We start from the raw sequence: 24952 nt of genomic DNA, 5'->3' as shown, positions 1-24952 counted from the left end.
GATGAAGTAATAATATGAGTAGATGGAACGAATGAAGGGAATGGCTGTGCTTTCTAGCCGAATGGCAGTCGGACAGCAGAGGAATGCAGGGCCACGGCTGGCCTCAAGCGCACTCAATATCTTTACTCATCCTCTGGTTTGCCCACTTAGTCCAAGAAACCCTAGCCTTTCCCAAGCGAGGGAAAATGCCACTTCAATAGCAGGGAAAAACTACTCAAGACCTGACAGCGTAAGTATTATGGTGTGTATGTCTTTGCGTGGGTGGGTGACTGTGTGTGTGTGTGTGTGTGTGTGTGTGTGTGTGTGTGTGTGTGTGTGGGTGTGTGTGTGTGTGTGTGTGTGTGGTGATCAAAACTGTCGGATCTGTTTACAGCCCACTGCAGTGGCCTTTGAGAAGTGAGAGGAAGACAGTGATGAACCCAGTGCCCACTGAGCATTATAGTCTATTATATATATTATATTATATATACCTGCCCACTCAAGGGCATCATTTTCATTTCAGCATTTCAGACTCTCAAACAAAAACATGCACACACAGAAAAACCACCCACAACAAAAAACAATTCCTTCAAGTATGATGTATTCTGCTAGCTGCGAGGGCCAAAATTCCTTGCACATGTATGGCCAATTAGGCCTAATTTTGGCCCAAATTGCTTCCTGTAATGATGAGTGGACATAGTTAGCAGGCCGTTCTCAACTGCCTAACACAAAGAGATCTAAAGTTCTAAATTATCAGTTCCAAGTCTAGAGAGTGATGGAGAAAAATGCGAAATGCTACCCTCCCCACACACATACCTCCATCTCTCTACGTACAACCGGCCTCCATCCCTAACAGCAGTGATATAATCATTAGAGCCATAGAGTTTAGAAACTTCAAAGAGGAAAAAGCTGCCAGCTTTCTCCATCCAGCCTTTTGACTGACTGACCCTCCCACATGTATCAGCTCACTGGTGGACTACAGGAGCCAACCACATAGAAATTCTATCCACCCACCTCAACATCCATTAGAGAAACAGAAAGAGAAAGAAACCAGAAAAAATCCGGCATTTTGTACACTTGCAGAGGTTGCGATGACCTTGGTCATCTAAGTATCTGTGCATGCAATTTGATCATAAAGACTAGTTGGTCAGCGCACATTGATCATCATCACAGTAACTGTGCCAGAGTTGGACCAACAGCTACTTTTCTGTGTGAGTGTGGGTGCACTGACCTCTGTCTGCAGTGTATTGGCCCGTTGCTCCTTGGCGCTGAGCGACTCCTTTAACACCTCGATGTGTTGCTTGCAGTCAGAGTTCTGATTGGTCAGTGTTTCAAGTTTGGTCTGAAGGGCCTGCATCTCTGACTCCTTCCTGTTCAGCTCCTGCTTCTGCTGCTCAATCTGACAATCACAGAAACACAAGCACAAATTAGTTATGAAAACCTTTTAGTCATCATTAAGTCAACAACTTTCAAAGTGAGAAAAAAAAAAAAAAAATTCCCCAAGCAAACACACATGCAGGCCCACAAACCACATACACACCAATGTTTGTGTTGCTGTTGTGTATCACTGAATGGAACAATTTCCATCCACACACTTTGTTCTCTATGAACAGGACTTTCAGAACAAGCATTTTGAAAGACATGCTGTTTAATATAGAAGTGGGCAATATGCACTAAACCGATGGTGTGATTGCTATCTCATCATTCAAAATCACGGTGAAAAGTGTTACGATTCAAATTGTTTTACTATACAAAAAGAAAAAAAGAAAATCTGAAATATTTGTCATTGCTTTTTCATTGAAAACTTAAAATTGTAAACTAAAATATCTAAAAATGTCAATTGTGGCATAATACATTTACTTGGATAAATGATATATTATATTGTTGAATTATCACCCAGCCCTACATTATTAGTCATCAGGGGGTCCTTGGCCTACTGTCTGCTATGTGGACACACCAAGTCAAACAGCCAAAGAGTGCAAATACATGAAGGCAGACAGGGTTATGGGGAGCAATATTACACTCACATAGCTGACCTATTACAGATTTGTTTAAGGACGGCTATACAGAACAGGACAGAAAACCACATACAAAATCAAATGCATTAACAGAGGGAGGTTTCTGTGCGAGCTATGTGCAGAAGATTGTCATCTGTCCACTGGTGCCAAAAAAGCACAAAGCTGATACGAAGAGAGATTTCTCTCATTTTGTGAGCAGGGTTCACCTCAACGGGGGAATTATGACTGGACAAGAGATTGGCCAATCAACCCTCAGAGAAATAAAGAGCGAGAGAGAGAGAGAGAGAGAGAGAGAGAGAGAGAGAGAGAGAGAGAGAGAGAGAGAGAGAAGGGAGACGGGACAGAATAAAAGGACACAGGAGCAAGTGTCTGCTGGGAGGATAGTAAGACAGGGACCAAAGGAAGTGGGAAATGGAATGGACTAAAAAAATATATGATAGAGCAATAGATAAAACCAGGGGCAAGAATATGAGTTTGAATGAAAGAAACAATGAAATGTTTCTTTCTTTAGAGAGCGGCTAATAAGAGGGGTACTTCTGCTTGTTCTGTGATCCAGGGCTGTTGGGGCGGGAAGAGGAAGTTGGGAGCTGTTCTGATGGAAGACAGACATGGTGACAAGGCCTGCTCCTACGGAGACACAAAGACAAGAAGACAGCAAGCCACTAAACTACAGCACACAGCAAGCAGGGAAACTGTCTGCGTGCTCCTCCACACTCTGAACTCCTCAACCACGCCGCTGAGGATTCAGAACGTTACACTTGATCAAGTTCTGTTAGAAAAGATAATCTGGATATAAATTCATACTCGGTCATGCTTGAACAAATGTTCATGTTCTCAGAAGCCACTTTCTGGTGTTCGAGTAAATCAAAGCCCACAGATGAAACCAGAGAGGACAGGGATGCTGTCCTCTCTGGTTTCTCTTATCACAGTCTCACCTCAACACCAGTCGCCACCGCTGCTGAAAGACCAGGACCCTAAACACTTCAAGGATATAGAATGAATCTGTGTGACTGCGCATGGTGTCTCTCTGTTACGCAGAAAGATGAGACAAGGGAGAGCGAGCCAGTGCCATCACTGTGATGTATATCATCCCAGGTCAGGACGGGTGAGGAGAGAGCTCTTTCCTCTGTGGCTGTAAGCTCACATTCATCTGTCAGGGCCCCATTCATGAAAACATCTCTTTTATGATTGCATCAAGAACTTCCCCGATGCAATGACAAATGGGCCCTACAATGAGCACCATTAATAAACAAAAGAGATACATTTTCACATGGAGCTCTAGTCATCAGCCTCAGCCAGAATGGACACTCAGCTAGAAACTCTGTGAAACATGAAACTACATTTTTAAATATGGCTCCTGTAGATATATTCATGTGCCTATTCAAATGTTGTGCATGTCAGTCCGGGGGCACTGCTGGGTCCTAATGAATAAACCATACTGCCTGGAATAGAGACATATTAGTCGGGCCTTTCTAAAGGTCTTCCTGCCAGCTGAAGGTAGTAAACAGACACGGTGCACTGTAAGCCGATACGGACTGAGCTTGCTCCCTCAGAACAGTCAGCCATCACAGATAGGAGAGCAGTACACTGCTTGGTCATCACACAGGTAAGGTAGGTAAGGAACACACATATTTCATGGGAAATAAGGAAGAAACAAGAAACCTCACTCTGAATAGGAAATAACAGATATATTCATAAGCGCAGGAGTTCTTGGTATCATGCAACACGGGAGGCTAAAAGCCTCTAAAAAAGCAGCCAAAAGACACAATATTCTGTAACATGCAGGTCAGCAAGATTTCACTACACTCATGCTTGCTTCTCCATGAGCATGTAATGGCGACATGCAACATGCACACAACAGGTTCTCTCGCAGTCATAACTGATGTTTCAAGGCAAACACGCATCGCTCGGGTCATGCAGTGTGAAGTTGTCTCAAGTGGCGTGCAGAGACATTCTACCTTAGTCTTCATGAATTTAGAATGGCTCTTGTAGACCTCCACCTGCTTGAACTCATCCTGCCTTTCGTCAGGGTGCAGCAGGCCGCTGGTCTTTAACATCTGGACCTCATCCTCCAAGTCTCTGATGTTCCTCTCCAGGGAAGAGATCTTGGTGTCCTGCACCAGCAACAGCAGGCATGCAAAGAGTCAGCAAAGATCTAGTCTCGCATAGCCAGACGTATCTCCACAGCGCTGTGTCATCGCTAAAGAAAGGTCAGGCTCCACACTTTATCATTCTGGTATCGGGGGAAAAACGTTCTGGTTTGTTTATATTTCTTTAACCCAATCACAATCGTCTTGGGCACCGTTAAGCGCAGGATGCAGCGGCAGGAGAGGAGAATGCCAGCTAAAATAGGTGGCTATACTCGGTGTGTCAGACTAGCAAAGATCTGATGCTGGATATTAGGCTCATGACTTTAATAGGGTCTTACCTGTCTCAGATATCACTGATCTATCCATTAACTTAACCCTCTTAAGATGTCATGCAAAAAAGTACAAATACAGAAAGAAGCGATGCCGTTTAAAAACAGGGTGAGCGGCGCATATTTTCAGACAGTCTCTCCAGGAAGACTTTTATAGTGCTGCACTTGTTTGTTCACATGAAGAATGGTAGCTCAAGGGATATGTTCAAACCCTGGCTCCAATGTGACTGAAATTGTTGGATACAGCCTTGATCACACTAATTAAACAGTGATTCACCATATTCACAGATGAAAATGTAGCGTCCTGTGTCTAGATTATAACTATTTAATGTGTACTCCTATTTCTGACTAGAATGTCTAGTAAAACAGGGGAAATGTCAAGGCAGACAGTTGTGTGCAGCCACGATGTATCTATGAGGGAATGGAAGGGTCTGTCATGAACAGGTCCTAAGGTTGTTTAGCTGCATGGGTTCAGACATACGTTAAATGCTAAACCTTGGAGGGGAAGAGACAGGTAATTGGATAAATGGAAGCAGATTGCATGATGCCATCAGCACAAACCACAGGCAACATAGAAGCATCTGACCTCTATTACATCCTCTGACATCAACCCTGCCCAGCACCAATGCTGCACACCATCCTAAACAAACACAAGTAGACCAGGCCAACATATAACACATACACACACAGTGTGTATGCAAGGACATATTTTCAATGAACACCTAGGAAATAAAGTCAAGGCGGGGCATTCAGGCATCTGGGGGAATCCCTGCACACAATACAAAAATGACCATACACACACACTATGCTATTCAGTCATTTACATTGCTTTATGTTGATATCTGATTTATAACCCTTGCTCTGTGTTTAATATCGGATCGCAAAAATAAAGAGGGTACAAACAACATTCAGTGCAATAGGAATACATGTACGAAAGGCTGTGCCTCTGAGCCACTGAAACATGAACTACTGTACATGACGGTGCTGCATTCCAACCAAGGAAGAATTTATGATAGGGATACGGGACAACACAAATACTGTATACTTGTAATCCATGTTGAGTTGACAGAAGGATTAAGAGGTGAGCACGTATTACTGTACCTGCCAGATAACATCAGGATCAAAACAGAAAGGGGAGTTGGTGTTCTGTAATCACAAAACGGAAACATATATCACTTAGAAAAAGCAACAGCATACACACACACACACACACGCACAGCACAAAAAACATACAGAATTTTGCATGAACAGAGGACAGTTCCAAAAATCCACAATGCAGGAAAATATGTCATCCTCATTATCAAATTCACCAAAGGAAGACTGTTACTGTATCTGTCTCACCCTTCATATGACTAATCCTTCAGGCAATGTTTGTTTTGCCTTTGTAATTAATGCATTCAGATTCCCTCATGCATTTGCAACAGTGTGAGCATCCTAGCCCATGTGCCGTCTGTTAATAGGCAGACAAATCACAAAGTATGTGTGAAAAATAACTGTGGTTTTGCTGGAAAGGAACCACTTTTAGAACAAGTGTTTGTTTGAATGAACACTATGTGTGTGTGTGTGTGTGTGTGTGTGTGTGTGTGGGGGGGGGGGGGGGGGGGGGGGCTGTGCATGGAGACACATGTGGAGTCAACTGCATTTTTCACAGCTCTAACGACTTCAAAGGGCTGAGATGAGAGTGAAAGCTTCCATATGTGACATTTGAAACAAATTGAATAAGTGCTCAACTCTGCATGGGCCAATAATGGCCATTACATAGGCATGGCCGCCATACACACACTAGGCAACAATAACACAATGTTTTTTGTGCATGGATGTTTGTGTCTGCGTTTACAAGCCGAGTTACAATCCTCTACTACTGCTCCCATTTCAGCAGTGCACATCAATAAGTGAAGGTTTGTGGGTATGAAGCTGATATCAGACTAAACCAGACAACAGGCTGCAACTGAAAAGCAAACTACGCTGCTCAAACAAGATCACAACATCACACGCAGTTTAAACTCGCTGATATCTTTTTGATTGCTCTTGTTGAGTCCAGATCCACTGTAAGTCCTACCTTCATATCAATGACAGTCTGCAGAGCCCTGGTCTTGGCCGGATCGGCCTGGAGCTGGTTCCTACGATGGAGCTCTTGGGGAGGGACCCGGTAAAAGTAAGCCTGGCGGCTCATCATCTTCAGCACTTTCTAACACCTACAGCTTCAGAGCCACTAAAAAAGATGATCAGTCTGACCAGTTCCAGTCTCTATCTCTCTTAAAAATGCTATGTTATGCTCCACTGTACGTCCTCAAAAAAAAAAACCATCCTATGATCTTTAAGCTGGACCCTGTTTGATGCTCTCCCGAGGACTTCTTTCCATCGTTAACAGCAGGTGCTGGTATGTTCTCTGGTCTTTTTGTCGGTCTTTCTGTCTCTGTTTGTTAGCAGGAAGGAGACACACTCAGCTACAGGCCATGAGAATCTCTCTCTTTCACTCTTTCAGTCTTCATCTTTCTATTTCTTATCTCTCACTTGTCTCCCTCGCAGATGTCTCTGGCAGGCTAAAGCCCTTGCTTAGCAACACTTTCTACCAGCACATGCGCTACTCTTCTATCAATAATTAATTGCAGCTCTGACCTACAACTATGCCCACACACGAGCACACACACATCCAAGCAAATGGGCACACAGCAGGTTGAACATAACTGTTGAGTATTAGGACAGTATAAGTCCATTATGGAAAGCATTTTAAATGATCACAGTATTTAAAACCTGGATTGACCATCTCATGATTGTGTATTTGTAAAAATATTAGACACCTTAAAATAATGAAGAAAAATACAATCCAATACTAAATGACCATAGATCTAAAACAACACCTCTCTAAAAGAGTCCCAGTTAAAAATGGAGTGAAGCTTCATTCACATGTGAAATGCGCCTATGCAAGATCCATCCATCGCAACACAACTGTCATTGCTGCTGCTTAGCTTTAATCAGCCTCCCCACCACCACGAGACCAACTGTAGGCTCCGACGCTAGTCTCAAGGGGAAGAGATCTGCTAGCACAGCAGCTATCACATATCTGTGCAGGTATGTATGAGGTCAGAGCAAAGATACCAAACATTAACTATACGGCTGTGTCCTCTTCTCATCTTAATTAACTCCTACGTTATCTGACTGACTGAGCCGTACTTTTTATTGTACCAGGGAGGTATAGCTGAGACCAATGTTCTCTTCTTCACGAACGTCCTGTTCACACCCACACAGCCACACATGTTCACACCCAGAAGCCGCCCAGCACAACCACTGTCTGATCTGCTGGCCACCAAGCGGCTCCACTGGAGCAATTGGGGGTTAGACGCACCTCAGTTGTGGTGATGAGGAGTGGCCCTTGCTCAAAGGCACCTCAGTGGTGGCAAACGCTGCTCTTTCAACCCCCACCCAGATTTATCTTTATTGAAACACTGGCTTGTGACCCGCAGGCTCTTCAAAGCAAAAAGTCCATTTGTACTGCATAGTTCAAGTACAAATACAGGCAGATGCAACTGGTTGCTCCTATTCTTCCCAGTTCTCCCAGTGAGTTGAAATGAAAGTAGACAAGGGCGTTATCCTCTTGTCCATTTCAGTTGTGGATAAGGAGGGATTACTGCTGTCAGAGCATGCCTCCCACAGACTGGTATGCCCACTGCTGCCACGATCCTAATCTCCTACTGACCATATGTGTATTAATGTGTCACTGTAAGTGTGTGTCCGTTTGTGCACGTATATTTATCTGTCCCATGGAGAGAGTGTGTGTATTAACTCGTTATTATCAACGGTTAGAGTGTAGTTAGAGTACAATAGGGGAAATTAAGTCATGCAAGAGAGCATGTCATCAAAGACCGTCTTCTCTGCTCCACATGTGTCGGAGGACCGAGCATATGGAATGAATAGGATCAAACGTAACACTTTAGCAATAAGTGTCGGCATCCTGAATGAAGGATACGGTCAAAAGGTTCAATTCTAGCCTGAAGGCAATGGTGTCATATATGCCATGCGCAAACTAGAACATGAAAAGATTCTACATAGACGTAGACATAGACATACACACACATACTCACACACATTCATCAATCACATTCCCATCCCTTCTCCATCAGTGAGAGAAAAAGGAAACACATTTGCTTGACAAAAATGTGAAAATGTGTCCGCCTATAAGCTCAATGGCTTGAAAGAGCGGTTTGAAAAGACAAAACGAAAATAAGAGGGAAAGCTTTACTGAGAAACAGGGAGGGGGTGAGGAGAAAGTTTGAGGGGGTGTAATTTTGTCCCGATAAACTTTTCCGCTCAAACATTCTGGGAGACCAACAGAGCATGGAGAAGATGTGGTGCCCGGGGTGTGTGGTGTGTATGTGTGTGTGTGTGTGTGTGTGTGTGTTCTTGCTTATTTATTTACAGTGTTCTTATTATGTTAGTTGCGAGGGGCTTCATTAACCACGGCTGAAATAAGTCAAACAATGGAGCCTTAAAAAGCCCCACCTGGGACAGGCTTTTCATCGATTAACCTAACTGCAACAGATAGCATATCAGCCCAGGGAGAAATAAAGAGAGAGTGGGAAATATTGATGGACAGACAAACATACAAAGGCAGAAAAACAGATGAGAAATAAGGGAGCTGACAGACTGGTGGCATGAGAAAGTGAGCAACAAGAAAAAGCTGGAAAGAGATTACATAAAAAGACGTATTTGCTGACATGAACTTCCACTTCCCTCAATAAGCTGGCACAAAGAAAATGTACATTTCTGTAGTTTCATTAATGTTTGCGAGAGGATGCGGGGGCAGACAGGGAGGGCTTGCCAAAAACAGCGACAGGACTTCTGAAGTAAGTCATACTATAGAAAAAACAGGGGAACCATAAGTGCTTTGCCTTTAAGTTCTCAACACTAGATCAATGCCACATACTCAGTGGTCCCGCTCCCGCTCTGGATAGAGTTAGGTCCCCTACTGTATATGGAGGGGACCTAACTCTATCCAGAGCCCCCGAGGACCGTGTGAAATCTGCAGTATGATATGTATGAAAGTCAATATGCCATCTCCAAGTAAAAAATCTCACAGTTAGAGTGTGCATGTGTTTGTGCACGCCCTTGGCAGCAGGTCAGGGTTGTGCAGGAACAGACCAGTGGTGAGGCTGTTATTATTGGGTCCACAGGGACCTGGCGGCTGGGGAGAGCCGATTAGGCCCAGATTTATGCCTCTCAGCGTGTGTGTGTGTGTGTGTGTGTGTGTGTGTGTGTGTGTGTGTGTGTGTGTGTGTGTGTGTGTGTGTGTGTGTACATCACACATAACTTAGGCTCACAGTTCACACATCACACTAGTTCAATTCTGATAGAATACTGCCACTTTGTGGACATTGCTAGTACTGCAAAAAGGTCTCAGTAAACATTATACATGTTTTTTGAAACACAAGCGAGAGAGCACAGTTTGCATCACACATTTTCACACGCATCTCCTAAACTGTCCTTACTTTAATTAAAATGAAACACTATAAACACACATTTAAGGAGATCCGTTTTCTTCAAAGCAGCAAAGAATACCAAGAACCCTGTTTCAACTCTCAGCCATGTTTGAAGGATAAATAAAAGCAGAGGTGAACTGAACATGGAGGCATTTATTATCCCAGCTCAAGCTAAACAAGCTGGGTCATTTAAAAGAGAGTAATGGGCATGGTAATGAAAGGCAGTTGGGCTGGTTTCCTTTGGAGCTAATCAAAAGAGCCAAGAGTAGTGCCCCCTAATAGAGGCAATAGCTGCACATACCATCATTGGCTTGCCTTCACTAACCATGACAAGTGCAAGTGTAGGGCTAAATTATGTTTAAACAAAGGCAAGAGGCCTTCACAGGAATTAGGCTGCTTCTTACAGTTAAATGAGTTCATAGAAACCCTTCAAATAAATCTGAATTCAGACCAACCTTTAACACTCAAATTCCACACCAACCACAACCACATCAAACTGTCAGACCATTTGAGTATTCTTCACCACAATGTTAATAAACTACATTTTGAATTCCCCAAAATTGAACGTTTTCAACACATAAATGTTGAAAGTGTCTGACAGTGTCTCTTCACTACAATCCAATGAGTAATTGCTCAGTTATAAAGAACTATTTTGAATGATTTTGGGACTGGCATAGTATTATTATTAACCTGTTATACAATTAAAATATTTAATTTCACTTGCACAGTGTTATACGTATATATACGTATATATACGTATATATATATATATATACGTATATATATACATACACACAGAGATTCCATCACACCATCTCAACCTCAGAAGAGAGGAGGCCAGTAGGAGATGAGGAAAAAAAGAAAGAACAACAATCACCTCTCTTTTCAGTCAGGGCGGTCAGAGTGTTTTCCCTCATTAATCATACATTAATATTCAGACAAACACAGCTTGTTTTTTTTACCTTAGAAAAACACTCCTTTCTCCCATCTCTCCCTCTCTCTCACCTCTCAGACCCACTCACCCCCTCTTCCTCCATTGCACCCACAGTATGTGTTAAGCTGTCAAGTAGTTAAAAATAGCACAGCACACAGAGTGTGTGTGAACAGGTACTCACCTCTTATACACACAGCATGGTTAGGTCCCTTACGCACACGCACAAGTACACACATGCACAGCAGTGGTTGCATTAGCATGGGCGGAAACACCCATGCACCCTTCTGACAAAATCATAACAGTGACCGGCTCAGGTGGATATCCCATCAGCCACCGGCAGCCCGGCGAGGGAGTGTCCTCGCTAAAAACGCTAAGCCGACAGGCCCCAGATGTGCACGCGTGCTCACAAAACCACACAAACACACACACAACCACACACACGCAATCACTGTAACTGGCCAGACAAACAACATAGACGGAAAAACAAGAACATCATGACACAAACAATAGCAGAGCCATGCACAGACATGCAACACACACACACACACACACACACACACACACACACACACACACACACACACACACAGACACACACACTGACAGAGAGGTAGAGAAATTAAAGGCTAAGAAGATTTAGGAGTTAAAAATAAACAAGGCAGGAACGAGGAGCACAGAGCCACTGCCCTCCTGGCAGAGGATACAGACACTCCTGTGCAACACTACAGCTCAATGGAGGGCTGGTGTTTTTAAATTCTCATTCAAATAAAACCTAAAATAGAGTCCCTGAGGAAAAAAAAACAAAAAAAAACAGGAAAGTGTGTGGTATGAGCATACCCATAACAAATATTTTTTCTTGTATTTAAACAGATTTTTTTTTATGGGCTACAATCATTTTTCCACCTTAATTAATTATCTTTTAATTCCAATGCACAACAAGCTTATGCAACATGCTGTAGAATAACTGCCAAAGGCTATGCTCAACGCACAGACAAGTGGCATATGAGCAACTGCCGTATGAGCATGTGCCTATCCAGGAACACACACACACACACACACACACACACACACACACACAAATAAACAGAGTTGTATTGTAAAACTGCATGGCTGAACACAGGCTTAGAGCTCTCCGTATGTTAATCTGGCCCATTGATAAGACCTGCTGAGCAGCTTTCTACTCACCACTCTACATAACAGACACACACAAACACACACACACACACACACACACACACACTCAAAATGCACTAATAACATTTGCACTGCAAAATGTTATTAATTAATCTCATCAATTAATATGCAAATTACTAAATTAAATAGATCATATGTAAATAAGTTTGGACTACAGCATAGAAAAAAAATATCACTTTAAACCATTTATATTATAATATCTTTTTATAGAAAGCATACTTTAGCCATCACTTGACTGTGTGATGGTAAGTCAAAGTCACTTTCAGCTCTCGAGTATTTTCACAACCATTATTAAAATGGTAAAGTAAAATCTGACATAGATATTGCTTTGCATTGTCAACACAGGCAACACGATTGTGTTTTTATGATTTACAATATAAAAAAACGAATAACTATTGACACACTGCTCAGCCCATCATATTACTTTGATACTACAGATGAATGGTTCATCTATAGTATCACCATTCACCTCCTGCAGCCCTCAAAAATATGAGGAAGAGAAACCCACCTCTCTCACATGCATGTTCTCCAGCTGCGCTTCGGCCTCCTGCGCCGCCATGGTTATGATGCCCGTCCGCTGTCCTCGACCCCAGGTCCCCTGACCATGACCGTGACCTTGGCCTTGGCCCTGAAGCATCTCCAGCAGCCTCTGGATGCTCTCGTCCCGGGCGCCCAGAGTGTGTTTCTGAGAATCGATTCTCATCTCCATCTCTTCCATGGTCTTCCTCAGCAGGAACAGCTCCTTGGCCTGCCGCTCGTGCTCCGACTGGAGCCGGAAGAAATTCTCCTCTGATGGATCCTGAGGAGGAGGCGAGGAGAAGCCGTCACACCCAGGCACCTGGCAGGGGCTGCAGGGCCGGAGAGAACTCGAGCTGTGTGCTACCACCGGTCCTTGGCTAGGAGTGTAGAAGGGCTGATTTGAGCTGTTCCTCGGCCCAGGCTGAAGGGTGTTGGCAGGGCTGATTCTCTGCGCAGCTACTGCAGTGTTACAGCCATAACCAGGGCTGTGAATGATGACATCAGCTTCCTGTTGCCTGGGATTGTAGGTGTTGGATGGGCTGGCTCTCGGGCTATTCTTCGGCACAGGACTGTGCAGGTTGCTGGAGCTTTGTCTGGGGCTGTGGCCGGGGCTGAGCCCCCCTCTGTGGTCCTGGTTTGTATGGAGTTCTCGATAGGAGCCGGAGTTCCCCTGCTGTCGCTGTTGCTGCAAGCGACTGTTCATCTCCCTGTGAGCCTTCAGCTCCTCCTGAAGCTCCTGAACTGTCAACGGAAGCTGCTACAAAGAGAGAAAGATTAAGCGCACATTCATTCAATAAATACACAAACACATTTAAAAATGCATAAACACATGATGACACATTCATGTCAATAATATACAGTGTGGTACATAAAACAGACCTTGTTTCTTCTTATATCCCCAGGCTGCAGCAGCGAGATGTGACATAAGAAAGACATGCACATGCATAAAGTAAAATAGAAAGAAGATTAAATATATAAACCCTAAATATTAAACCATTATGTAGATTACTTCAAGCAGTTGGGTGATTGTTATATGCTTTTGCCACTAGGGGGGGTCATTTCTCTTCAAACCACAGGGAGAAAACAGAGAAGGTACTCTAAGCTAAAATGACTTGGGTTTGTTTGGAGGCGGTGAATATCAACGAATGTGACAGGATAAAGTGTGATGTTTTTGAAAAATGAAACAATGATGAAAACAAATTTGCAATTTATAAAAATAAAAACAATAAAAAATCTAAGAGAATCAGAACAACAGTCACTGGCCTAAATGCAATGAGGCTTATGTGGTCCCAATAATGCCACTCACTAATCAATTGACAAAAAAAAACTGACAAATCAATAATTAATCAAGAATACAATAATTACATTTTCAAAGTTCAGTTCTTAATAAATAAATCATTCCCTGTCATGCAGCATGGTGTGACATATAAAAGCCTTGGGAAGATCTTTGCCATGAATTCATTTTATCGGTTTAAACAATGTCTGCACGACATTTGTAACGATGGGCTGAAGAGGTACTAATGTAATTACTCATTAATTTGTCAACACATTTATCATTTGAACAATTGATTACTAAGTGACACAAATGAGCACCAATAGAGTGATGCTGGGGACAATACATTCCACTCAGCATTCCTGCTTTTGCCGCATGTTGCAGTGCAAAGTGTTACAAAATACAAAATGCTGATTTACATCTACAGCTTGCAGCTCTTCTGATGGCAAATGGAAATTCATTCTGAGCTTGAAACCACGGACACAGAGCGTTCTTGATGGTTGACTGAGCAGGGTAAGAAAAGACACAAGGAAACAGAAACACGCACAAACACAGCATCTTCCTCAACAAAGAGCATGTCAAAGATCTATTGACACAACTCTAAATGGAAGTTAAATTACTAATCTCTTCATCCGTGTGAAGATATTACACATTTTTCTTTAAATCTTCTTACTCCTCTGCTCGAGTCCAGAAGGTGGGGAGCGCCAAGGACACAGAGTTGAGACGTGGGAGGGAGGCGAGGGTGAACATGGATAATCAATGCAACAAGCTAGCACTGAATATCAAGTCAGAGTGGGTGGACAATCCTCCACACAAACACACACACAGCCAAGACTGTAGACACAAATACATATGTACAAACACGCACACACACACACACACACACACACACCAAACAAACAGATGGTTAGGGGACAGCTCTGGTCATTACAGCTGAGAGAAAAGGTGACATTCCTTATGCTAATTACAAAGTTCTCTTGTCAGTGAGTCTCAAGGGGCAAAAACACAGGGGAAAATGTAGAAGAAGTGATCATCTGAAAGGACAAATGGCAGATAGAGGTGACAATGGAGAGCAAGGTGACAGCAGATAAGAGTTTGAATAACATCTTCTGCATGAGGTATAGCTTTTGCGTTTTCAAAGTGAGCAAGTAATTGAAAGAAACTGGGCTTCTTTCCGAGTTTATATGATAGGATTGTAAAACATTCTGAGAGAACGTTAAGGTTCAAGATGAGAGACAAAAGGGGTTGGTAACAATTTAATGAGTGATCATTATCAGCTGGAGTTGAACTATCCTTAGATGTGTGTATCTGTAAGAAAGAGAGTGAGTATTATAATGTTTTATAAGGACTTATGTTTTGAGAAACAACACAGCTAAGAGTTCAAATTAATTCAATGAACTAACTCTGCTTTAAGTAACCTACAATATATTCTCTACACCTATGCTTTCATTCTTGTGCTCAAGTGTCCATAAGGTTTATGTCATCTTAAATGTACAGATGCTGTACTGTGAGCGGTTTAAGTGGATGAACAAAGATAAAAGAGGAAAAGGGTCAAGGTAGAAAAGACAGTACAAGTGAGCGTGTTAGTGTGGGAGAGGCCAATGAGCCGACAAGTACAACTCTCGTTGAATGGGTCCTTTGCCTGGAGGAGCAGAACTGAGACAAACACATCCATCTATCACAGTCAGGGCCAAGTGCCTGCAGACACACAGAGACTGGTAACACTGACCGTCTTGCTCCATTTAACGCAACAGACACGAGAAGCTCAACACCAGCAGTTCAGTGGCAAAGACATGTAATGTCTATAAAGCTTACTGAAGTCCCTCTGCCATTTTGTGGGCGTTAAAAGTAGTGTGTGTAGTTTTTTGTGTACCTGTGTGTTCTCTTACAGAAGAAAAGGATTGGTGGTAAATGCAGATCTTCATGCATACAATTCTGCTTGTTAAGGAAGCATTTTGAGAAACATGTATCAGTGGAAACTCTAAAAAGCTACAGAACAATTACTATGTTCCTGAATGAAAACAGTTATTAATTTGCAAACTTTCCGTTTTTATTGTGTTAAAATCACAGGAAGAGTGTGGGCGTCACAGTGTCCTCACACTGTATGACAATGTGAGATGGAAAAAGCTATAAATACAAATGCAGTGGTAGCTCCTTGGTTACAAGACGGAGGAGTCAGATGAAAGAAATGTTACGTTTTTTTGCACAATCGTGTGAGAGACGAAGAGCAAGAGTGAGAAATAAGTAGATTCAACAGAAACTACAGGAGCTGCACAGTGCGAAAGAGGATTAAATATATATCAAGAGAACAATTATATCTTTCCACCAGACAGACATACGAGGAAGTAAAAATGCCACAAAAACAAACAGTGACACAAAAGGTCGGTGAGATAGAAAAGACAAGCAAGACAGACAAAGAAAGAACTGATATACAGTAGCTATGCAGAGAGACAGACAGATGGATAATGCCTCAGACTAAGTGGGCCAGACTCCAGGGAGAGGTGGCACAGGACAGACTGGTCACCATCCCTTCAGGAGAAGCTGAGAGCTTTTTCAAAATCTGACTAAGCCTGCTGAATAGCTGCCACTAGGGCACGTTCCCTTGGAAACACAGACAGCACTGAGCCTGGCAAGCATCTTGACAAATGAACTGCACAGAAGCTTTTCTAAGCAACCTTGAAGATGGGAACAAAAGGTATGATGTGAGAGGTATGATGCACAGAGGAGATGAGCGAGTCAACAAAAATGTCTGAACGTGATGTGTGAACAGACAAATTTTTGTTTCAAAATGAGATTCGCACCATTTGAAAAATGCGATCTTTTCTAATAAAGACTGCTGGTGTGAAAGTGACTAACTGTTGAATACTGAAATTGAATATTCGACGCACTAAAAAGTTGTAAAGATGAAATTGCTTGTGTCACAGTCATTTAAGCCTTTTCTCTTAATTTTTGAAACAAACTTCCATTTGTCATTTTTCTCACCTGCGAATCGTCTTGATTAGTCCTGTACTGGTCCTTCAAAACCGAGGTCCTCCCCCCCTCCTCCCGCCTAACCCCCTTGTCTCTTTTCACATCTGGGCTCCAGAAGTTGACATTGTTCATGCTGGGGCCCGTCCTTCCGTCCCTCCCTACATCCAGTTCTCTCCTCAGGCTGTCATTCTCCCTCTGCAGCTCCCTCAGCTGAGACTGGAGATCAAACGAGGAAGCGTCTCCCCGTCCAGCCGAATCGGGTGCCTGTGGATGTCTCCCAGACTGGCGCCGCAGACTGGAAGTCGTTGCAGGATGCAAGGTTTGGTCTCCGTAGGGGTCTGAAGGGGGATGTAGGCCAGAGGAGGTGATGTTTGGGGTGCTGCCCATGGCCGTTGTTCGGTTAGTGTAGGAGGAGCGGCTGGTGCTCCTGCCCAGCGTCATGGTGCCTTTGGGATACCCGCCAGAGGGTTCCAAGGAATCTCGCTCACAGGGGTACATGGTGCCTGAAGTTGCATAGGCAGCACTCAGAGACTGGATGTTCTCCATAGACAGGGTTTTACCCCCTGGAGCTGTCGCTGAACCACGAGTTGCTCCTTTGTCTGCTGCTGTGCCGGGTTTGATCTTTGAACCTGGCCTTGACACCGACCCTTGACCTCCAGCCAATTTAGACGCTGGTGCAGGCCCACTACCTGACACGGAGCCTGGTTCTAGCCCCGAGCGGGAGCCCGGTGCCGAACTTACAGCCTGTTTGCCTTTCCCCTGTTTGGGGGATCTGGAAAAGCGTGAATGAGATGTGCTGACATCAGTGTGCCCACTACTCTTTGGGCCAGCCGACAGCTTGCTGTGCGCTGGCTTGGCTCTAATGTTTAAAGGCATTTTTCATAGGCAAAAGTTGACCTTTGAGAAGAGATTGTTAAAGTTGGGAATATTTTCATATCCCTTTGTGGAACCAGAATGGATAACAAGGTTTAGAATAAAGGCCACCTCTCGGCCTCTAAGTTTTCACCTGTCCATTCTTGATCATTTAGGGCTTGAGGCTGAGTCTCAGTCAGTCCTATTTGAAGAAAATGGCAGTGACTGTTGGCTAGAGGGCTCCCAGACAAAAAGGCCAGAGGTCTTGTGGTTTCAGCTACAGTGCAGGACATCATGGATTCTAAACGGGTAAAAGAATGACAAATATTGAGAGAACGCTACCACCAATCACATACAAAAATACATCACAAGCAGCATCATGGCATGGTTCATAGGGCTGGTATCATTGTATTATACTATTGCCAAAATAAGGATCAATCTGATACCAAAATAACTTTTTTGTTACTTTACTTTGAGCAACATAAATCTCCGGTACTATCTTATCAATAATAAGAGTAAGGAACCAAGCATAAAATCTGATCAACAATGTCAATTTTGTGTTCGCTACACAGCTCTACAAATAATTAAGACCTGACAGACTTAAGAGTGAATATTTGTTGCACTGAATCCTCCAGAGAACCAGTTACAGACAGCTATGTAGTGCATCACAATTATATTCTTGATGTAGTCCTCTTTCTCCACTCAGGAGTGGCCAATTAATAGCTGAAAGCCACCAGGTCTTGATCTACTAAAAACCTGTGCCCCAGCTAATCAGGTGTGGGCAGAGCTCGGGGCTACAGGAAATAAGCAAGACTGTTGGTCCATAGTAGCAGTGTCGGGAACCACTGATCTAGTGAAAAATGTACTATTACTACAGTACTTTGTAATCCTCCCTGATGTGAGTGATGGGAGGGACGGTACAACAATGTCTGTTTAATCACCAGACTATAGATTAGTGGTGTAGCCATACTACTGGTTTCTCACTCATTATGTTAAAAAAAACTCCTTGCACAGCCACAGTCAACACAGTGGAGGGAGAGGGACCAACTTGTCCATTTCAGCACCAAGGACAGCAGCACATGGATTCTAATGTCTGCTCAGGTCTGAGGGAACCTGAGCTACGGCCAATGCAGACTGTAGAGGGGATTGGAAGAGCAGCCTTATCTGCCATCCCTCATAGGTACTTGCAAAGCTCATTGTCTGACTTTATACCTACCATAGAATACCTTAGGATTCCACTAAAAACGGACAAAAGGAAGCACTTGTAATTTAGGCTAAATCATACTTGACTAGTAAAGCATGTTAAGAGTGTGCCTATATTAGGATACAATCAGCATATACAGTAAAATACTATGTGTTTATCATAAAAAAGCCATACATTAATACAAGTAGGTAAAAAATATCCCCAGGAAATCAAAGTAAGCACAACGCCGTCCATGGTGGACCAGATATTGGGGACTGTCTGCAAAGCAGAGGCAAATCCAAATCATAATCCCTCCTCTAATCCAAGAGGATTGGGTGCTTTGAGTCACGATGCAGCTAACAGATTGGTTAAATCTGCTTGTCAGTCATAACATAGCTGTCAATCCCTTATCCATCATTGTTTGAGACAATGAATGTAGCCTTATGTGCAGCAATGGAACCATCAAGTCTGCGTTTAATTTCGGTACACAAATTGTGCAATTAATTAAAAAAATTATGAGGATTAAAATATAATCACAAAAATTAACTGGTAAACCGTTTAAAACAAAGAAGCTGCAAACATGTTGGCTTACTATTGAAGCTTTGCTTCATATAATAGATATCATTTGCATTAAAATGGAGGTCTCGGTCAGTTTCGAAGGGAACGCGCCAAATTTACGCAGCTGTATCACTCCTAGTCAAGCCATACCGGCAAAAGACAAGCACGACTGATTCAAAATACTAAATAAAAATGCCGAAAGTGGTGAAACAGAGTAGTAACGTCTCACTTCGCCTCAAGCCTCTGCACTTACTTGTGAGTTGGCAGCCAGCTGTTGCCGCGGAGAGAAAACTCGAGTCACCGCCCAAACTGCAACAGCGTAACTCGTTCATTTACATGATTCCACTTGCCTCCCTCAGCTCAAAAAGCGGTCAGCCAACATCAGGGACAAACTATAAAGTAGGCTGCATCAGCACGAGTGGAACGGCCGTTGTGCATGCGACTACGCAGCCTGGACACAGACGCCCGAATAACTCTACTACGACCACGGCATGAAGGATTAGTTTCTTGCTCATATGCACACGGCTACATGACTTCGAGCTAGTACCTTACATAATAATTAATCTGCCACACAAATTGAATGCAGTTTCATTTGTTTAAATAATGTTGTCAAATGATGCCACAAAGTCCAGGTATGCACGCAAGGTGTGCTCCAGCTTACCGGGCAGGCAACTCTCCATCACCGTGTAGTCCCAAGCGTACCGTGTCCGACCTCGGCGCAGGCTCCATGATTTCATCGGCTCAGCTGTCTCATGACCTGTCCTGCCATCGGGTCCGCGTGGACGCGCTCTCCCTAGTTGGCGCGTGCGCGACCGGCGTGGTGGGGCAGCACGACCAGCAACAATGGGAGGGTTTCTTTCTCTTTTTTTGTCATATGGCATATGCACCTACATGACACTTGAAAGGTTTAATTTACACAAAGCCAAATTTAAAAATAAAAATATATATAATATAGTGTGCCAAGTAAATTCAATTAAATTAAAAAAATTGAATTGGATTTTAATTGTTATACAGACCAGGTAACAAATATCCCACCCTAACAGTCATAGCCACATTTAAAGCCATACAGGCAAGTTTAATAACAGGTCTATAAGAAGCTGATACATGGAAAATAACATAAAACTACACCATGATTGGATTTAGCCACAGGCTGTAATATGCTGACAACTGTGCATCTGGGCGGGGCTCTTGATTGCTCTTTGAGAAGGTTAGGAGACTGCAGCTGTTCAGGTCACTGTTCATGCACTTCATATAACTCACCCAGAAAATGAACAAGAATAACGTAACAGAGTTTCACTTTCAGAAAAGTGATGGTGTTTAGTCAGATGGAATTCCTGGGCCACGAGACAAAAAAATGAAACAAAGAGTCCCAATTCACAAGTAGTTAGTAAATAGGTGTTTTTTCTTTCATGCATGCACATCTGTCATTGATCATTGTATTGTATATTCTGGTTAGGAGCTTGCAGAATTACTTATGTAAAGCTTCCTTGCCCTGATAATTGGTGTAGCCAGATGTGTCCCTAGATTCCTCCTTAAATTTCTTGAGACATGACTTGTCTAACTTTGAATGGGTGCAAGCAGAAGTTGTAAGTCATCTGTGACCTGTACACAATAATCATCAGTTTCATTTCCTCTTAAACATCTAACAAAAGAGAAGTGACATTTTGAAATTGTGGGTGGGGGTGTTTTTATACAAGTACATGACATTACTCCTTTGTAATACTTGAAATAGAACTACTCTAGTGAAATCAAGTTAAGTTTATTTCTATATTCCAATTTGAATGCCTAGATACAATGTACAGTGTCTTGATTTGCAGCCAACAATAGCAACATGTCCCTACATTGCCCAAGCTCTCTAAAGAATCAACATCATATTTTGTTAGATAAAAAACAACAGAACAAAAAAAGTAAAACATTTACAGCACATGGAAGAGTGGTTACGTTTTAAAGGTACTCAATGCAGAATTCAGAGCATATATCTGCTGCCTCCACATGGCCACACTGAGCCGGCAGGTAGCAGCTAATGGTGCTAATAGCAGCAACGGTGGTAAATGCTTGTCGGCCATTAGCTAGACAGTGGAGCACAAGAGAGAGACTCAAATGCAAACATATATAGTTACATATTAAAAATATCCACCTTGTATCATTACGTATGTGACACATGCAATTAAGGAGGGTAAGTTTGTCAAAATGATGCAATGGAAAGATTCTTAACAACAAGGGCTTTTTTCAATCGCTCTCTACTAGCAGTTAAAAGGAAGTCATATAAAACTTTCACTCATATTGTTGTCATAGAATCGGAGGTTATCTGATGACAATGCCATTCTCATTTGGTTCCAGAAAAGGGGTTGAGCCCTTGGGTTTCTCGGCCAGGACAACACAGACTTTTTGCACAATCGTTTCCTCAGCTGAAGGTACTTCAGTTTGGGAAACATCTCATCCAACAGAACCAGCATAGCTGCATCCACCTTATTTGGAGGAAATCAGAGATAATTTAGTGTTGTGAAAACATGGCAACAACTCAGACAGGATAAGAGTCACACCCACAAAATGCTTATGGAAATAAAAAGTACATTTTACTAACCTTCTCGTCCAGAAGCCGCTGTTGAACCATGAAGAAAGCCTGGCGGATCACACCGTTCACTGTTTCACCACCAGTGGCACCACTGGACAGCACAAACACTGTCTTCACACTGCTGTGGACAGCATTGTGTAGGTTTTCAATACATGAAAGCCCAGGAATCCAGTCCCTCTCCTCCAAACAGAGACAAAACCTCCTGTGATCTGCATTCTCCAGATTGACAGTTAACTCATTGTAGATCCAATCCCTCACAGCCCGGTTCTGGGTGTCAAACACCACAAAAGCATCGTAGTGATAACGCGAATCACTACCAGCGAGCTGGGAGTAGCCTTTATGTCCTGCCCAGAGTACCTGTAAGCAATACCACAGATCCCAGCCATAGAGATGCTTCAGGAGGGGCAGAACAGTGAACGCCACAGCAAAGAAGGAACAGACGACAAAGGCTAAGCTACCATATATGTCCTGGCAGGAACGCTGGTCCATAGAGAGAACATTCTTGCCCTGCTGGGACTCTGGGTAATCACAGTGTACATGTGTGGTGAGATAAGGAATCTGTACCGGAGTAGTACTCAAGAAGTCCGCAAACCAAGATGTATCACAGTCACATTTAAAGGGGTTGACATGCAGGGTGAGTTTCTGGAGGGCACTACCATTTCTAAAGGGGGCAGGGAGAGACTGGTGGTTCAACGCTTTGATCTGATTGTGGCTGAGATACAGGTAGTGCAAGGCTTTCGCCATAGTGAAGAAATCCTCAGGAATATTACTAAGGTGATTGTGACTGAGGTCTAAGAGAGAAAAATTTGCTCCAAATTCTATGACTTTGAGAGGCAAATAATAGAGGACGTTTTGACTAAGATTCAAGTGACATAAATTGGTGAGTGCGGAGATATTTTGCCATGGGAAATAGTTCAGCAAATTGTCGCTGATGCTAAGGGTCTCTATGCTTCCTGGGAAGTTACATAGCACTTCTGGGGAGACTGACTTCAGATGATTGTTAGAGATGTCAAGGTAGGTGAGGTTTGTAAGGTTTTGAAAGAAATAAGTGTACTTGTTGTTATCAGACTCCCACATAATGTCCAGGTGATTTCCATAGAAGTAGAGGTACTTCAAAGAGCTGCTGATCAGCCTTTGATCTATTCGCATCCCAATGCCATTGTTTGCCATACTTAGAACTTCCAAGTTTGTCAAATTTTGAAGGAACTCAAAACGATGACCCATGCCTTTCATTTTGAAGTGAAATTCATTGTTACTAATGTCTAATACCTTCAGCGTGGGTTTAAGCTCAATGAAAGCTTCTTTGTAGTAAAAATCAAGTCTATTGTATGACAAAATGAGAACAACTAATTTTGTCATGCTTTCAAATAGCCCGCTCTTCAATGCCTGGCTCATGTAATTGAAGGAAAGGTCTAAACAAACAGCATTTTCCATCCCAACAAACACCTTTTTGTCAATAGACAAAATGTCATTTTGTGACAGATCAAACAGCAGTTTATCACGGCAGAAAATGTTTTTAAAGTCTAACAGAGATTGGAATTGTGACACATTGTCCTCAAACGATTCCAGCCTGTTTAAATGGTTGGAGGTGTCACTTCCAGATGTGGCTTTTCGATCTATTAGCATAAGGGGTGGGTCAGGAATACTATGTGTGTACAACCTCTGGTTCTGACAGCTTTCTTGTTCCTCAATCTCAAAGGAGGAACTCGAGCAGCAGGGAAGGAAATTAAGCATGTTTTGGGAGAGGTCAATATTGACGAGAAGCGGTAACTGCTTCAGAGATGTTAAGTTACAAGTATTGATGAAGTTCATTCTCAGCTCTAGTGTTTTTAGATTTTGTAGTTTGGACACAACATTAAGACTCTCGTTTGAAAGCGTGTGGAAAAAGTTACCACTCAGAAGAAGACATTGCAGACCAGAGATATTGCCAATGTATGGGGAGAGGATCAGTTCCTGAAATGTCTGCAGTGGTTCATAGTTATAGATGAGGCTAATCCAAGTGAGGCCCTTCAGCTCTGTAAAGAAGGTGCCGTTACGTATAGCATATGCCAGGAGGTTGTCAGAGAGATCCAATCTGTCTAATTTCTCCAAAGGCCGGAAAAGACCCTCTGGCAATGTTTTCAGGGAGTTTCCTCTCAAGCTGAGGTTGGTGATGGAGCTGTTCTTAGCATAGAAGGAGTCTGGGTGTAGGTGTAGCGGGTGATTGTGTGGGCAAGGAAAGCAGGGTCTGGCTGCATGGTCACAGCGCTGGCAATTCCACTCCAAATTCAAACTTGTGAGGAGAGTCAGGTTAGCAAATGCTCTTTCTAAGACCTCTGTGATTGTATTCTCTCTTAAATCCAGATTCTGCAGTGAGGGTGGCAACCCTTTAGGGATAGCGGTGAGATTATTATACCCTAAAGTAAGGTTTTTGAGCTTGGGGAGCTCTCTGAAAACCCTCTCGCTGATGTTTAAGGACTGGTTGCAAGGGTTTGCATAAAAGCAGTTCTTGGAGAGGAAGAGCTCTACGAGATTTGGAGTTTTTAAAGGGTCGACAATGTTGAAGATGCAATTATTCTGTAGGTCAAGAAGCTCCAGGCTTTCAGGTAGCCAGGGAATAGAGGTGAGGCTGTTTCCTGACAGATACAGACGTTTAAGCTTCAATAGGCTCTTGAATGCATCATAGTGGATCACCATTTTGCACGAGCGGTTCTCCAAAGCTCTCAGGCGACCTGGTTGACAATTCCCCATTATTTTCAGAGTTTCAAGGTTTTGGACACCCGACAAATCATCCTGCCCCAATTGATGTATCTTAGTCCGACTTAGATTGAGTGACGCTACAGTAGTTGACTTGATGAAGGAGACAGACTTGAGTGGTCTGTCAGTGCAGTCTACTGTGGTGGTATTCCTATCAGTGTCACATGGGAAGAAGACGGTATTTATGGTCCTCACTAATGGAAGAAGCTGACAAAGGATGAGGACATTTTTCAGCATAGCCTGAGGAGAGATTTATAAAAAAAAA

The 24952-nt window shown here is 43.0% G+C and overlaps 2 protein-coding genes across 2 annotated transcripts in view; both read right to left on the bottom strand.

Annotated features, from left to right (window-relative positions):
* Window positions 1-19721, bottom strand: part of LOC137889432 (ELKS/RAB6-interacting/CAST family member 2) — a 140989-nt gene extending 121268 nt beyond the window's left edge. The window contains exons 1-6 of the mRNA XM_068733288.1: window positions 19630-19721; window positions 16796-17936; window positions 13420-13443; window positions 12530-13297; window positions 3956-4111; window positions 1211-1378 (exon numbers count right to left, since the gene is read on the bottom strand). Coding sequence (XP_068589389.1) covers window positions 1211-1378; window positions 3956-4111; window positions 12530-13297; window positions 13420-13443; window positions 16796-17659 — 1980 coding nt within the window. The 5' untranslated portion in view covers window positions 17660-17936; window positions 19630-19721. The remainder of the gene's footprint in view (window positions 1-1210; window positions 1379-3955; window positions 4112-12529; window positions 13298-13419; window positions 13444-16795; window positions 17937-19629) is intronic.
* Window positions 19722-21119: 1398 nt separating this feature from the next.
* tlr9 (toll-like receptor 9) lies at window positions 21120-24681 on the bottom strand. Its single transcript, XM_068732710.1, is given in 4 exon segments — window positions 21120-21844; window positions 21961-23243; window positions 23246-23272; window positions 23988-24681. Coding segments are annotated over 4 exon segments (2211 nt in total). The 3' UTR covers window positions 21120-21637.
* Between the last annotated feature and the right edge of the window lie 271 nt (window positions 24682-24952).

Source organism: Cebidichthys violaceus, unplaced genomic scaffold (assembly GCF_023349555.1).
Source record: "Cebidichthys violaceus isolate CVI_PGR_0920_01 unplaced genomic scaffold, fCebVio1.0.p SCAF_6, whole genome shotgun sequence".
NCBI lineage: Eukaryota > Metazoa > Chordata > Actinopteri > Perciformes > Stichaeidae > Cebidichthys > Cebidichthys violaceus.
This window is presented reverse-complemented; position numbering and strand designations above follow the sequence as displayed.